The sequence below is a fragment of the Ursus americanus genome, chromosome 33 (assembly GCF_024610735.1).
Source record: "Ursus americanus isolate L20-20 chromosome 33, mUrsAme1.1.p, whole genome shotgun sequence".
Classification (NCBI taxonomy): domain Eukaryota; kingdom Metazoa; phylum Chordata; class Mammalia; order Carnivora; family Ursidae; genus Ursus; species Ursus americanus.
This window is the reverse complement of record NC_142159.1, coordinates 16,618,146-16,634,362: the sequence shown is the minus strand read 5'-3', so window position 1 is coordinate 16,634,362 and position 16,217 is coordinate 16,618,146. Positions and strand designations below refer to the sequence as shown.

Here is a 16,217-nt window from a genome sequence, read left to right as displayed (position 1 = left end):
ACCGTGGGACCTACCCGACCGGGGGCTGCTGTCCCCGCCTCTGCCTGCCAATGACTCCTTCCCAGCCCTTCCCTCCTGGGCCTCCGTGTCCTCATCTGTAAAACGGGGCCCGCGAAGGCACCTGCGACGCGTGCGTAGGTGTGAGGCGTCAGGGAGCTGAGGCACGGGGCAAACTGCGTGACCTGGAGCCGGAAGTCACCGATGGGACACGTGAGCACAGTGGTGACGAGCCCAGGCTCTGGTGGGTTCCCCGGGCTCCACCCCTTGCACACCTGTACCGCGGGGCTGCGGTCCCTCCCCCACCGCGACGCTGTGAGGCCTGATGACACAAGATCTCGAACGCACGCGGAGCAGCTCCTGGCACATGCTGGCTTTGCTACCCTCTGTTCCTGCCCCGCCCTGGGCTCCATTCTAGAAGTCGGTGGGCATTTCCTGGGGGACATGAAGAGTCCAGAGGCTCCTGTGCTGGCTCTCTCGCCCCCCAGAAACCTCACGAGTTGGCCCCTCGGGTGGCGGAATCCCCCACCCGCTGCACCCCTGCCCCCACACGGGAGAGGCCGAAGGACAGGTGGGCGGTCCCGCCTTCTTCTGCTTCAATCGCCCCCACAGGAGACGCCCCCGCCCGCCGGCCGCAGGGCCAGCTCCTCACGCCCTGGCGGCTCAGGCTCATCTGAGACCAGAAGCCACCGCAGACCATGTCCGGGTCGGTGGCCGGTGCAGGGCTGGTTCACAAAGGCTCTGCCCACGTCGGGCCAGCAGGGACAAGGCAGACCGTGCCAGTCTGGGCTCTGAGCACCGGGCAGCGGTGCGTCCCCCACAGCACTGCCAGCAGCCTCTCCTCCAGCAAGAATTCTCAAGAAAAACCGGAGAGCGGCACAAAGGCAATGCGAATTACCTCCAATTACCCAGAAGAGAAAGGCCCTGCTCTTCGTGCTGCGCTCCTGTTCTGATAAAGAGTGAGGGTCAGGTAAGAGCCGGAAGCCGCCTCAATGACGGTCTGAGGAGACAGAGGGGTCTCGGGGGCAAAAGAACCAAAGGGGGTGGCAGGGGCAGGAGAGGAGGGAACTAGTATTGAAATGAAGGCCCACAACGGGCCAAGCATCTTACATTACCTGTCTGCTTTCAGGCCAGCCTTATGTGGAACTGGGGGGAAGGGGATATGCTGGGAAGTGCTTGGCACTTGACTGCTGTCAGCCAACAATGTAGCACCTGGAAACCAGCGCTCTTGCTCTCATGCCCCCCCACCCCCGCCCCCGCACTGCAAGGGTTTGCACTGGCCCGAGTCTGCCTGGGGACATAACTGCAGCTTAGCGCCCTCGAGGTGGCTCCTGTCCCACTGTCGGCCATATCTCCCTGAGCAGGAGCGATGCCCACTGGCCTCAGACCTGGGTTTGAGTCCTGCTTGGCCATGTGCCCCTCTGTGTGACCCTGGGCAAATCCCTTAGCCTCTCTGATTCTCAGTGTCCTCATCTGTACAATGGGGACGCTGGTGCCTGCAAAGGCTCAGGGCGGCGATGGACATGGAGACTGTTCCACATGAAGCTCTTAGCTCCCTGTGACAGGCAAGTGCAGGGGGAGCCCGAGAGACGGCTCTAGAACCTCAAGTTTGGTGTGTCCCACCCCGTCCCCAGCAAGCATTCTCTTGCACCATCTGCACCCCCTGACCTAAGCCTAGTTTTTGATGTCCAGGACCACTGGGGGGTAGTGGGGCCTGTTTAATCGGCAGGCTCTGCTCCCAGAGGCTGATCCAAAGGTCTGTGCACGGGGCCCTGGGGTCTGCATTTTATTTATTTATTTATTTATATTATTATTTTGTCCCCAGGGTCCCTGGGGGGGCAGTGTCTTGCATTTTAAATAAACCCCCAGGTGATTCCAAGGTGGGGGTTTTTGGAACACCTTCCCTGCTCTGCATTCCACAGTGTCACAGCCTGGCCGTCAGGGTCCGGCCCCAATCCCTCCACCTGCATTCTCTGGGGGCTCTTGGTACTTCCGCGGGAACCGGACCGTCCTGACGAGTAACGGGCAGGGCACGAGGGAAGGCACTAATGTAGGGTGCACATCGGGGCTGCTGATGGGCAGTTGTGTGACAGGAACTTTCCTAAGCCTCAATTTCCTAGTCTGAGAAATGGGTGTAATCACGGCTGCCCCCGGGGCTGGGTGAGGATTAGAGATAAATGTGTGTGAAGGACGTGGTGACAGAGCGCCAGCACAGAGACGGTGCCCCAACAGCAATTAGTTACACTCCCCCCCAAGTAAATTCTCATGACCTCCCTCCTCCGGGGTGAAACAGGCCAGTGTCCCTGGGGTGGGGGTGGGGGGGTGGCTGGGCTGGAGTCATGAAGCACCCCTGCGGGCAAATGCAGAGCCCTCAGCGGGACAGGCGATACTCACGACAGATGACAGGTCCACGTTCTCCACCCTCCTGTCCTGCAACAGCACGGGCTGCAGGCCGGCCACGCGGAGCTGCACGGAGGATGTGCGGTACACGAAGCTCAGCAGCCAGTCCCCCCTGCGGGCAGACAAGAGGGCGATGTCAGCCTCGGGAGCCGCCCCTGGCCCCGGGAAGCCTGGCCGGACCCGTGCACCTGTGGGCAGCCAGGGCCCCGGCCGCTCCGTGGAGCAGGACGGTGGAGCAGCGGCTGCTTCTCTGGGGATGCTGCCCGGGCCACGGCAGCTCCAGAAGGCTGTCCGTTTTGTCCCCCGCTGGGTCCCCAGAACTGAGAACAGTGCCAGGCATGCAACAGATGAGTGCCTGTTGGATGCATGCATGGGGACCCTGGATTACATCTCACAAGTCAGCATGTGGCTTTGGAGGGGTTTCCGGCTCCCAGGATGGGGAGGGGGGTGGCTGCTCTGGGGCTCCATGGGAAGAGAAAGGCAGTAGGGGTCCTCCTGGGGTGAGGGGACCGTGGGGACTGGGGGCTTCCGTGCTCTGGGGGATGGAACTCAGGGGCCTGGGTTCCTGTGAGCTGGGGGGCCCTGCTCGCGATCTGAGTCAGGTCCAGACCAGCCTCCAGGCCTCCCTGTCCTCAGGCATCTCAGAGGCGGCGAGGCTCGCTGCCCAGGCAGGTCACGTGCTGGGAACACTCCTCCACTTGCACAGGTGCAGTGAAACCCACTCCCGGCACCCTCATCCCTAGCCAGCCACACCCCTACAGTATCGAGAGAAAATAACCTTGGACTGCATGCTAACTTTTTTCAGGTACCGTGAGCATTGTCCATGGAGGACACGGTCTGAGGGGCCCACGAGATAGCCCTCCTCCTTGAACACTTGACTTTGTCCGGTTGAAGCTGGGCCAGCCAAGAGGGGTGCACATGGCTTTACCGCTCAGCAGGTCTGCACGAGCGGACACGCCTCGTCTCCCCTCTGTGGCCAGGACTGGCATCCAGCTTTGCACATCTGGTTGTCTTTTATTGAGACAGATTCTGACTCTGGTGTGCATGGCAACGTGAGACGATGTTTGCGTGCCCGTGTGGAAGAAGGGCCCCTCTCACAGTGCCGCGTGAGCCAGGAAGGGGCTCAGAGTCGGGGTCCCTGCCCTGTCTCCCTGACTGCTGTCTGGGGCCCGGGGTGTGGGGGTGCTCTCCAGACCCCCTTGCAGCTGGGCTTTGACCACAAGGGAGCTCTGGTGTTTATCACCCCAGAAGCCCCTGGAAGGACTGGGGCGCAGAGCTGAGGGGCCCTCTACAGGCCCTCTGGTTGTGTCCCACACAGAGCTCACCAGCCCTGACTCCCTCTCCACGGTCATCCGCCCTGTCCCCCAGGCAGAAACCAGTGGGGCAATGTCAGGCCCCCTTTTCCCCAACGGCCAACCCACCAGAGTCCTGCTGATTCTTATTACCTGCACCCACACCGGTCCCTTTGGCCGCAGCCCTGAGATCAGGCAATCCAGCCTCCAGGGACCAATGCAGCGGCCTCCTCCCGCTCTCCCTGCTCCTGGCCTCACCTCCCACATGCCACCATGGCTTTCCTGAAACGCCCATCTGACCACGGTCCTTCTCTCTTAGAAGCTGACCATGCCTCCCCACTGCCTGTAGGCTTTCCCTTCTAGAAAATTCCTTTACTCTCTCCAGAGAGCAATGCTTGCAAGTCCCAGCGATTATCTTAATATTGAGGGCCCAAGAAGCACGGTCTCTAAGAACGGACGGCTAAGTGGAGAAGAAAGACTCACTCGAGTCGTTGTACTGCACTAACCGTGACTTACGTGCATCAGACACTGGCTATGAGGGTGGTCCGTAAACATTTCTGATAGAGACAGTTATAAATGAGCAAAGTCAGCGTCGCCCCTTCCACATTGTTTCTGTCTCCATTATGACAACGCTCTACTTAAAATGCTAATTGCTTCTGGCCTGCAATGTGTCTGCTGAGAAAAAAAAAGTTAATTGCACTTCCTTGTGTGCATGTACGGACAGAACAGGAACATATGTTAGAAGGTTCCATATCCTCTAAACTGTGCTGAGTAAACCACAGGGTCTTCCCGGCATTCGAGACCCTTCTCCATCTGGCATCTGTCTCTCTTGCCCCGGGTGGGCCATGATCCCACACACGGGACCACACAGAGCCAGGCCCAAGTGCTGCCTTGTCAGTTACTAGCTGTGTGCGCTGGGGTGAGTTGCTTGGCCCCTCTGGGCTTCTCCTCACTGCCTCTTACCGCCCAGCGTGGGCAGGAGCGTGCACCGAGATGGCACATCACGGACATGGTGCTCACGCACGTGAATATTCAGGAAGCATCTGGTCGGATTATGCTTCCGGCTCTGGGCCCGCTTGTCTGGCCCAGTCTTCCCGTGTCTGATGGGCTCTTATCTGTCCCCTCAAAATTCAGCTTGGACATCACCTCCCCCAGGGAGTGCCCCTGAGCCTCTCCACCTGATATGATTAATAATCTGCCCCTTGTGTGCCTGGAATACATGCTCTTTTGGGGACATGAGTCCCATGTCCTCCGTGTGTCCATTCTTGAGTCTTTTTCCTTTCTTAGGCAGAGAGCTTTTTTAAAAAAAGATTTTATCCATTTATTTGACAGAGAGAGCACAAGCAGGGGGAGCAGGAGAAGCAGACTCCCCACTGAATAGGGAGCCTGATGTGGGACTGGATCCCAGGACTCTGGGATCATGACCTGAGCTGAAGGCAGACGCTTAACCGTCTGAGCCACCCAGGTGCCCCTCTAGGCAGAGAGCTTATTGATGGCAAGCCTGTGCCTTAGTCCCGTATCCTGAGTTGGATCAGCGCTCCCTGGTGGGGGCCCAGCAAGCCAGGCTTCCGTGGCCCTCCAATCGCAAGTAAGCTCTTGGCTGCCGTGGTTACTCACAGGCCTGGAGATCACGTGCAGGCAGGGGTCCTTCCTGCTCCTTTTACTGTCGTCCCCTCCCCACAGGGTATTTGGAGCAGAGACCACGGGCGTGCCCCAAGAGGCTCTGAATGACACCCTCTCACCACGGAGGGAGACGGGCCGGCCTCAGTTCACATCCTGGCTGTGCTGTGTGACCTTGGCGAGGCCCCTGACCCTCTCTGGGTACAACGGGGAGCAGTACCACTTGTCCCACTAGCTTCCAGGGGGTTCACGAAAGCCCAAGTAAGTGGACGTGTTTGGAAAGAGCTTTATTAATGTATATTATACATTTATATATGTCTATTTTTTGGTAGTTTTGGCATGAAGCTCCCCCCCACCCCCACCCTCCACCCCCCACGTTTAAGGAGGTTCGAAGCATGTAAAACACCTTCGGGGCCCAGAATATGAAATCCTGGTTGGTGCTTAGTTTGACCAAGAAACTACAATCACTGTTGGTCTGTGTTCCTTCCCCCTACTCTCCCTGCTTTCCTCCTCCTCCTCCTTTCTCTCTCTAGAGAGACGGCTCGGGATCTCACAAAATAATTGAAAACCAAGCTTATTAGCCTCAGGTTTGCAGCAGAACAGATGGGTTTAATAAGTTTTTGCTGTTTTCATATTGCACCCATGCAATTTTAATTCTTTCCCTTTGCTGTTTATGAAAAGCACCAAAAAAATCATGTGCTATGTGACCGGGCCCAGTTATTATAACGGCTATAGATTATTGGGCACCTACGAAGTGCCCGCCCTTTTCCGAAATAAGGTCGTTTAATCCCCCAGAACCCCTCTGCAGGACGGACTATTATTCAGTAAGTAACCGGCAGAGCCAAGATTTTAACTGAGGACGGTGTTTTTTTCCTTTTTTCCTTTTTTTTTTTAAGAGAAAGATTAAGAGCATGAGCAGGGCTTTGTGGGGGGATGGAGAGGGGCAGAGGCAGAGGGAGAGAGAGAATCCTCAAGCAGACTCCCCACTGAGCTCAGAGCCCGACCCGGGGCTTGACCTCACGACCCTGAGATCCTGACCTGAGCCGAAATCAAGAGTCAGATGCTTAACTGACCAAGCCACCCAGGTGCCCCGACTGAGGACCATTTGACATCAAAGCTTCCATGTTTCTCTTTGTACATCCATTTCTGGGCATGTGTGTCTTAGTCCAGCAGGATCACAGAAGTCAGAATGTGTGCGATCAGAAAACTGGCACATTAAAAATTTGGGTGGATGTGTCCACTTGTTCTCCAAAAAGTATTTACTAAATTCAACTGTCACCAGCAGTGGACGGCCCTGCCCATTTCTCCACATCTTTACCAACACTGCATGTTATTCAAGTTTCAGCTGATTAAGTGTCTGGCTCTTGATTTTGGCTCAGATAGTGATCTTGGGGTCATGAGATCGAGCCTGCATTAGCCTCCAAGCTCAGTGGGGAGTCTGCTTGAGATTCTCTCTCTCTCTCTCTCTCCCTCTGTCTCGCCCCATGCTCTCTCTCTCAAATAAATAAATAAATCTTTAAAACAATTACTGACTGTTTATTCTGTGAGTTCATGTGTAGATATCCTTTGAATATTTTCTTAGATTTTTTTATTGATTTGCACGAGCTTTTTATATATTATGGCTCTTTTGTTTCTTTGTTCTTCCTACCATATCCTAATTCTAAAAACTCAGCTTAGAGTATAAGTGAGAGAGCCAGACTGAGGGTCAGAACTCCTGTGTCCTGGCTAATGTCCTCTGTCTGTGGCTAAAAATCATCTTTATCTTTAGCTCTGAACGATACAGCTGTTGCTGTGGGCTAAATCATCAAATGAGAAGGACTTTCCAAATCTGTTCCATTTAGTTTGGGTCCTACTTAGGATGGTTGGGCTTAGATCAAAATTAAATTTCACTGGCCTTCGTTTTCTCTTTTGTAAACGGGGATTAAAGTGCTACCACCACAGGGTTTGGGGGAGGATTAAAGGAGATCATGATCACAAAGACAGGGGAGCAGGCGGTAAGAGTCTAATACTCCTGATATCCTTCCCCTCACATTGTGGCGTTGTTGTGTTTTCAGCTTTGACTTTTTTTTTTTTAAAGATTTTATTTATTTATTCAACAGATAGAGACAGCCAGCGAGAGAGGGAACACAAGCAGGGGGAGTGGGAGAGGAAGAAGCAGGCTCACAGTGGAGGAGCCTGATGTGGGGCTCGATCCCATAATGCCGGGATCACACCCTGAGCCGAAGGCAGACGCCCAACCACTGTGCCACCCAGGCGCCCCTCAGCTTTGACTTTTTAATAATTGTCTATTTCCGTGTGTGTCCTTTCGACTAGACGCAACTCTTTTTCATCGTGCCCCTCTTTGCATTCTCGTGCCCAGCTACGGTCTCGTAGCTGCATTCCCCAACCTCAGCTGGGAGCCTCTTCCTCCCCGCAAACCTGAAACATACTCTTCAGGCTTGGGAATCCAGCACTTTGCTCTTTCCCTGTGCTTTGCCTTTGCAATGATCTCCCCTGTCCCCTGGCTTCAGCAGAAGCTGGGGACCCCACTGGCCCTCACTCCAGCTCTGACTTCTCTGAGCTCTAGTGCTGCGTTTGCAGCCGGTGGGTGGAAACGTCATGTTCGTGACCCCGTGGATCAACCGCTTCCCCGAGTCCCACCTCCTCGTTTTCTAAATTGTCATATTTTAAGTTGTGTTCATGGAGCCCACAACGAGCCCGCCAACCTTCCCGTTTTCTAAACTCCAAGCCTGCTCTTCGGATCTGGGCTTCGAATGTCACCTTCTCGTCCATACCGTGCTTCGGGTTGCCACCATAAAATGCGGATCCCTTATCTAAAATCCGGGAGGCTGACCGCGCTTCAGAATTCAGACCCAGGTCTATGCGGTTCTAACTGACCGCTGCTCAACACCGCCGCCCCCGCCCCTTCCTTTGCCTCCTCTGGAGCCTGATGGGCCCGAGCACCTTCTCAGGCTGCCCTCCTGCGGTCTCAGGGCTGGGCTTCATCTTTTCTTCCCCAAAGCCCCCAGATGGCCTTGGCCAAAGCTCCTGAGTCCCCCTTCTCCGAGCCCAAACAAGGGGTGCCTCCTTTCCAGCCTCACAGTCGCCAGCCTTCACAGGCTCGCCGCATCTTGCCGAGGGGTGTCTCACAGTGTGGGTCCTGACTCCTCCGTTGTCGGCTGACTGTTCCGTCACCCCGCCTGAAACGGCGCTGAGAGCTCGGCCCACACACTCGCCCACCCCTTCCCGCGCTGCCAAACGGCGCCCACAGGAGCTCCTCAGCCGGCATTCGCAGACCTCCCGCTGGGGCCCAAGCTTTGTTTTTCAGTCCATCCCACTCTCCCACATCCCCTCCCCCCCCCCCCCGATCATGGTGGCCAGCCTGGTCTCGCCTGTCACCCTGTAAGCTGGCCTCACACCTGACACAGGGAGCCCCTCTTCCTTCATCCTATGGGGACAGAGGCCTCCCAGGCCAGAACACCTTGCTCCAAACAGGCCAGAATCCCACTGGTCCCTGGGATCCTCTAGGACAGGGGCCAGGCCTTGAACGTCCGCGTCCCCAGCACAGGGCTCGGGCGCACTACTGTCACCCCCGGCGCAAGACTGGGACAGACCTGCAGTAGCCATTAATGATCCTCCCAGACACCACCTTCCGGAAAGGTTCCCAGTGCTTGGCTTCTCCTTCCACGGGCGCACCCAGCAGGACGACGTCCTCGATGATCCCTTGGCAATCTGGGGAGAGACCCCAGAAAAGGTGGTCAGTGTCCCTGGCTACAGTGGGTCCTGGAATGGATGCCCCAACAGTGGGGGAGGAGGCAGATGTCACACCCACCCACCCACCCACACACACACGTGCAAGCACGCCTGCTCACACCCACACACGTTCACACACAGACGTGCACGCGCAGTAGCGGGGCCCTCGCACACAGAGTCACAGGCCAGGGGACTGAGCTCTTCCTGCAAAGCACCACTACCCCTATTTTAGAGGTAAGGAAAATCACAGGCATTCTCAAGATCACGTGGCTCGGCAGTGACGCAGCCTGAGTTCGGACCCAGATCTATTCTCAGCATCCGTGAAGCTCCCAACCAGCCATGAACTTGGGGGGGGGACATCTTTAGAAGGGACCAGTGGGCCCGGATCATCGTGCACACCGGGAGGGAGAGGCCCAGCCCTCCTTGGCAGCAGTTCCTCGGGGCCTGGCGGCACGGCAGGAAGGCGGGAGGGAAGGGAAGGTGGGGGCCGATGGGCCCTGGGGCCGGGGGTACCTCCATCGGCTGTACTGATGGCTCGGATATATTTTGGGCAGGGTTATTCAAAGTGCGGTTCAACAGACCAGGGCGGGCCCATGGACGGTTTGTCCTGTAAACACAGAGAGAGGCCAGCAGCCTTTCTTCCCCTCGGGGCAGACTACCATGCAACAGTTCGCAGACGGGCACCGGGCACACCCTGAGACACGCCGCTCGTGATTGGTGAGAGGGGTGCACGCCCCCCCCCCAATCACTCTCTGTTCCCTCCTCTGCTGTGGTTTTCCTCTTGTCATGTACTGCTTGTTTCTGTCGGTCTAGGTGCAGTGAGGGCCGGGCCCTGGCTGCCTCCGTCCCAGCCATACGGCCGGGGCTAGAACAGCGCCTGGCCTGTGGCTGATGCCCAGTGAAGATGTGAATGAATGAATGAAGGGGAAGTCAAGTGCCATCTCCCAGGGGAGCTGGTACGTGTACTTTGCAAAACCTTTGTAAAGCCCTGGCTTCAAATGACTTCTGAGTATGGGACTTGGGCCGGATCACTGAACTTCTCTGAGTCCACAAGTGGGCGACGACACTGGCCTTGAGGGTCTTTTAGGAGAGCTGAGTCACGGCGTGGGAAGAGCCCAGCATAGGCGATGCGCAGGGGAAGCGAGGGTGGCCTCCCCGCTGCCCTGCTCCCCCGCCTCCTCAAAGATGGCTCTTTCTTATGATTCTGGGTGTCTGCATGTCCCGGGAAGCTGCATGCTCAGTGTCACTCCTGGGGAACGCGCCCAAGAGGGACCGCTCTGCTCTGCCTCCCGCGAAGCCCCCTGGTGGCTTCCTCTCTCTGGGTCCCAGTTTCTAAGCAGAGTGCTTCCAACTGTTCTCTGTCTGGGATTCCAGCTCAGCGCTGCTCTGGATAAAGGGTTCCGGGCTAACAGGTGTCTGAGAACCCCCATAGTATCACGCGTTCTCAGGGCTCCCCTGTCTTGATGCTGAAAGATGCCATGGCACAGAATTCGGACTTCACTCCTTTTGCTTCCAGGGAGACGATAACCTGGCAGAAGGATTTAAAACTTCAGGAGGCTGGCCGTGTGTGTGCTGAACAGCAAGGATGACCCAGGGGCCCCTCGAGAGAAGGGCTATTTCACGTGCTTCTGTGGCTGGCCAGGCTGCAGAGAATGGGACTTTATCCTAACCCCTGCTATTGGCAGGTGAGGAAACTGGGTCTCAGAGGGGATGGGACATGTCCAAGATCACACAGGTAGGGAGAATAAAGTGGAGACCAGAACACAGACTGCTTGGACGGGGTGGGGCGGGGTCCTTGGGATCATGCTCTCTGCTGTTTGCCCTAACAACATGAAGCACCGTGATCACATGTGGGTCACCATTGCTCGCAGAGTCCCAAAAGGTTGCTGACCCAGGGCCAGTGATGGGAGCTCAGCAGCTCTCTCTGGGGGCTGGCGGCTCAAGGCCCCTGCTCCGCCCCACATGATCTCGCCTTCTCCGGAGGGCAGGGACCCCTTGTGGCCAGCAGTGGCAATGCAGCATTCCTGATGGGTTACCCCGAGCCACTGCCAGGATCCTGGAAGTGTCTACAAAAAAGATGTTAGGAAATGCCAGAAAGGTAGTTGCCTGTGACATTGAACTGAGAGCAGTAGTTGAACCTCACAAAATGGTCCAGAACGCAGCCAAATCAAGTCAGGGTGGGCAGTGAGCTGGAAACACATTAACCCATAATGATGCCTGGCCGGCCCTTCCTCAAGCCGTTTGCCACACTCAGACACGTGTCTTAAAGAGGGTTTGCCCTCTGCGAGGTTGCAAACCCGGAGGCAAGCCACGTGGCAGGCTCTTGGTAATGCACAGGCGTTAGCTGAGGGAAGTCAGCGAGAATGACTTTAGACCCACCCAAGGCAGGCTCCTCTATGGTCGGTCATCACCACCTGCCCGTTCCTGGGAATGGGATGGTCCAGGAGGGAAATCTGGGGTCAGGAGAAAGAGGACGCCGGCTGCTGTCATAGATGTTGGAAAGGAACAAAGATCAAATTTCACTGTTTGGTCCCAAACCTCACAATACCAGAAGATTTCACTCTTCCGGGTAAAATAGAGAAAATCCTTGCTCAGGTCTTGCTTTACTATCAAACACTGTCCTCACTGCCTTTTTGCTGCAGGGACAATGAATGTTTGCTGAGACATGGTTGGCTTTACTCCTATTGTTACCATCAACTTTTCTTCTTGCGAATTTTTTTTTTTTTTAGAGAGAGAGAGAATGTGTGCATCTGTGGGGGCAGGGGAGGGGCAGAGGGAGAGGGAGAGAGAGAATCTTTTTTTTTTTAAGATTTTATTTATTTATTTAACAGAGAGAGAGAGAGAGAGAGACAGCCAGCGAGAGAGGGAACACAGCAGGGGGAGTGGGAGAGGAAAAAGCAGGCTCCCAGGGGAAGAGCCTGACGTGGGGCTTGATCCCAGAACTCCGGGATCACGCCCTGAGCCGAAGGCAGACGCTTAACAACTGAGCCACCCAGGTGCCCCGGGAGAGAGAGAATCTTAAGCAGAGCCCAACTCAGGGCTCGATCTCATAGCCCTGAGATCGTGACCTGAGCTGAAATCAAGAGTCAGATGCTTAACCGACGGAGCCATCCAGGCGCCCCTCTTCTCGTGAATTTTTAAGGTATGAAGATAGTTCTATAGCTTTACAAACTGACTTTTGATGGAAAGGGAAGCAGGGATCCAACATGGGTTCAGTCACCTTCAAGTCAGGAGACGTGGCCTTTAAGGCTCGGATTTCTCACTTTAAAGATCTGTTTATTTATTTTGTAGACAGAGAGCGAGCGAGGGAAGGGACAGAAGGAGAGGGGGAGAGTGAGTCCCAAGCAGACTCTGTGTTAAGCACGGAGCCCAACGCGGGGCTCGATCTCACAACCTCGAGATCATGACCTGAGCCGTCAAGTGTCGGATGCTCAACTGACCGAGCCAACCAGGTGCCCCAGATTTCTCTTTTTAAAGATTTATTTTTTTATTTATTAGACAGAGAGAGACATCCAGGGAGAGAGGGAACACAGCAGGGGGAGTGGGAGAGGAAGAAGCAGGCTCCCAGCAGAGGAGCCCGATGTGGGACTCGATCCCGGAACGCCAGGATCACGCCCTGAGCCGAAGGCAGACGCTCTAACGACTGCGCTACCCAGGTGCCCCCCAGATTTCTCTTTTTAAAACAACCCTTTGTGTGTTATTAATATCCTGCTTTGTGGGGGCGCCTGGGTGGCTCGGTCAGTTAAGCGACTGACTCTTGGTTTCAGCTCAAGTCATGATCTCAGGGTTGTGAGATCGAGCCCCTCATTGGGCTCTGTGTGTGTGGAGTTTGCTTGGGATTCTCTCTTCCTCTCCTTCTGCCCCCCTCCCCTGCTCTCTCACTCTTTAATAAAAATTTAAAAATCTTAATTTTTTTATTAAAAATTTTTATTTATTTATCAGAGAGAGAGTGTGAGTGAGCGAGTGTGCACAAGCAGGGGGAGTGGCAGGCAGAGGGAGAAACAGGCTCCCTGCTGAGCAAGGAGCCCTACACGGGGCTCCATCCCAGGACCCTGGGATCATGACCTGAGCCGAAGGCAGACACTTAACCCACTGAGCCACCCAGGTATCCCCCAAATAAATAAATCTTTAAAAAATATCCTGCTTTGTTAAAGCTGGAGGCCCTCCACCCTGTTATAACTTTGGTGGAAAGGAGGCTCTGAGCCCCCAGGAGTTAAAGAAAAGCTTTGCCAGTCACATCTTTACCTCTCCAGTTCTAGTCTTTTCTGTCGTTCACACGTGTGGTGAAAAACATTTCTTTCCGATGCTCTCTTTGCTTCTACCTCTTGTTTTTATTCTTTTTTTTTTTTTTAAAGATTTTATTTATTTATTTTGACAGAGAGAGACAGCCAGCGAGAGAGGGAACACAGCAGGGGAGTGGGAGAGGAAGAAGCAGGCTCCCAGCGGAGGAGCCCGATGTGGGACTCGATCCTGGAACGCCAGGATCACGCCCTGAGCCGAAAGCAGCCGCCTAACGACTGCGCTACCCAGGCGCCCCTCTTGTTTTTATTCTTTTTTTTTTTTTTAAAGATTTTATTTATTTATTTGACAGAGAGAGAGACAGCCAGCGAGAGAGGGAACACAAGCAGGGGGAGTGGGAGAGGAAGAAGCAGGCTCCTAGCGGAGGAGCCTGATGTGGGGCTCGATCCCATAACGCCGGGATCACGCCCTGAGCCGAAGGCAGACGCTTAACCGCTGTGCCACCCAGGCGCCCCCTTGTTTTTATTCTTGACACAGGAGCCCAAGCGATCCCTTTCCAATGCAAGTCGTAGGCACGTGGCATCTTTGGGGGGTGATGGGAACGGTCCGAAATTGGGTCACAGTGATGGCCGCACAACTCTGGGTATTGACTAAATATCACTGAATTGTACATTCAGAATGGGGGATTTTGTGGTATGTAAATTAGGCTGCAGGAGAGTCAAATCCTTTCACTCCTGGGCTGAAAACTCTTCCGTGGATCCCACGTCCCCTGGAGTACGAGTCAGCCACTGTGACAGCCCTCAAAGGCCCACGTGACCTTTCCCTGCTTTCTCCTTGCTCCCTCTGCTCCGGCCACAGGGGCCTTGCTGTTCCCTCTTTCTGAACGCTCTCTCCTCTGATTTCCACACCTCCACCCTCCCTCACCTCTTGGCTTAACTGCCACCCTCCCAGGGAGGACAAAGGCACCCCACCGCGTGCCTCACCTCCCTTCTTCGATTTTTCTCCATTGCCCTTACGACTACCTGACTTCCTGTTTTGCTTTTTAAAAGCTTCATTTATAGTCTGTCTCCTACTAGCATGTGGGCTCCCCAGGGGCTGAGATTGTTTTTTTTTATGTTTTCTAGCGAATCCCCAGTGCCTGCAACAGCACCTGGCCCAGATGCTGGGCTCGACAGCTATTTGTGGAATGAATGAAAGCAAGCAAAGTAACCACTGTTCTCAGCTCTCCAGTTGCTCATTTCTAGAGCTCTCTTCCGGGGGAACAGGCACTACTGAGCACAACCGCAGTCTGCAAGGGGCAGAAGAGTGAGGGTCCTTCTGAAGCTAACACTGGTCCCGTCTCCTCCCCCCGCCTCAGACGACGTGATCCAAAGGCCCACAGTAGCCCTCCCAAGAACAACCAGATGTCAGCTGTATTTCTTGACTCCCTTGCGTCTAGCCTACCTAAGAAGACTTAGGGTCGCCAGCCCCTTTAGCCGATTCATGGTGCAGCTCAGGGGTACCTGATCTCCAGGGGTGGGGGGCAAAGATCTGGGGCGACTCTGAGGGCCTAAGAAACTGCACAAACACCAACTGCTGTCGGCCAATCAAATGCCTCCAGTGACTCACACATCAGGTGTCATAATTTCCAGACTACGAGGATGCCGTGCTGACTCACAGGATTCCCGGTCAAGGTCGCTGTCTTCTCAACCAGGAGACCCTGAAAATAGTACTGCCGTCAGGGGTAGGTCTGTGAAGATGGTTGCCCTTCGAAAGGGCCCACGTGCTCAGGAAGGCTGGGAATCACGGGTCCAGGGAAAGCGGCCTGGCCCGTGGCCTGAGAAAAACGTGGGTTCGAATCCCGGCATTGCCGCGGTCTGAACGGAGGTCGGTTATTCAGTCATGTGGCTTCTCAGCTGCCTCATCTGGCAGATGGAGAGAACAGAAGAATAGTGATTCCCCGGGGCCGGAGTGAGGCCGTGTGTTTGTCTCTTTGCAGACTGCCCGGCCGCTGATGGAGACAGGGCTGTCTGTAGCCGGCCGCTGGCTGCGGGCGCTGCTGTGGCTCTGCCGAGGGGACAGCGGTGACGCTGGGTAGATGGTGGCATGAGAACACAGTCACTGCGGAGAAGCAGCTGAAGAGCTGTCAACGGGGGTTCAACACCTCCTCACTTACTTCGCTTTAAACACAACTTGAAATTGTGATAAAATGCACGTAACATAAAATTGACCATCGAACCATCTTTCAGCGTGCGGTCAGTCGAATTAAGTATGCTCCCGGAATCTTGATAAATCAGTGTATGTCTTGTCCAGCATGCTTCTCAGGCTTCCCACAGTTCCCATGGCTTGCTTGATGGGACCCTTTTACCACTTGACCCTCTGAAGATTGTCTTAGCTTTTCAAAAAAAAAAAAAATCAAGAGCTGGGGCCACCTGGGGGCTCAGTCAGTGAAGTGTCTGACTCTTGATTTCGGCTCAGGTCATGGTCTCAGGGTCATGAGATCAGGCCCCACATTGGGCTCTGCGCTGGGCATGGAGTCTGCTTGAGATTCTCTCTCTCTCTCCCTCCGTCTGCCCCTCCCCCTCCTCTCTCCCTCTTGTAAAAAAAAAAAATCAAGAGCCGAGAACAGACAGCTTCTGTGTGACAGCAAACTTCCGTTTTCACTATAGTGTTGGTCTTGAAAACCGTATACAAATTTAAGTTTTTGTGAAACTAAACATTCCTACAACATACCAAGTAGGGTCGGTTCTTCCAAAGAGCCCTGTGGAGAATCTTCCTGTACAATGAGGGGACCCTTTGTCACTGGGAACGGCCCCTCCTAGCTTCCCCTTTGTCATTGTGTCTTGTCCATACAATGGGCTTTCTTCAAGTGAGGCAGCCCTGTGCAGAGCTTTCCAGGTGTTTCCAAACAACCCCCCCCCCCGGAGTTCACAGAAATCTCATCAAACGGCTGGAAAG

At 54.9% G+C, this 16,217-nt stretch overlaps 1 protein-coding gene across 5 annotated transcripts in view; it reads right to left on the bottom strand.

The window, feature by feature from the left end:
- Positions 1-16,217, bottom strand: part of TMCO4 (transmembrane and coiled-coil domains 4) — a 90,955-nt gene that overhangs the window by 4,520 nt on the left and 70,218 nt on the right. For all 5 annotated transcript variants that reach the window (XM_045782646.2, XM_045782652.2, XM_045782650.2 and 2 more), the window contains 2 exons: positions 8,903-9,020; positions 2,392-2,509 (listed from right to left, as the gene is read on the bottom strand). In XM_045782646.2, the coding sequence (XP_045638602.2) occupies positions 2,392-2,509; positions 8,903-9,020 (236 nt within the window). The remainder of the gene's footprint in view (positions 1-2,391; positions 2,510-8,902; positions 9,021-16,217) is intronic.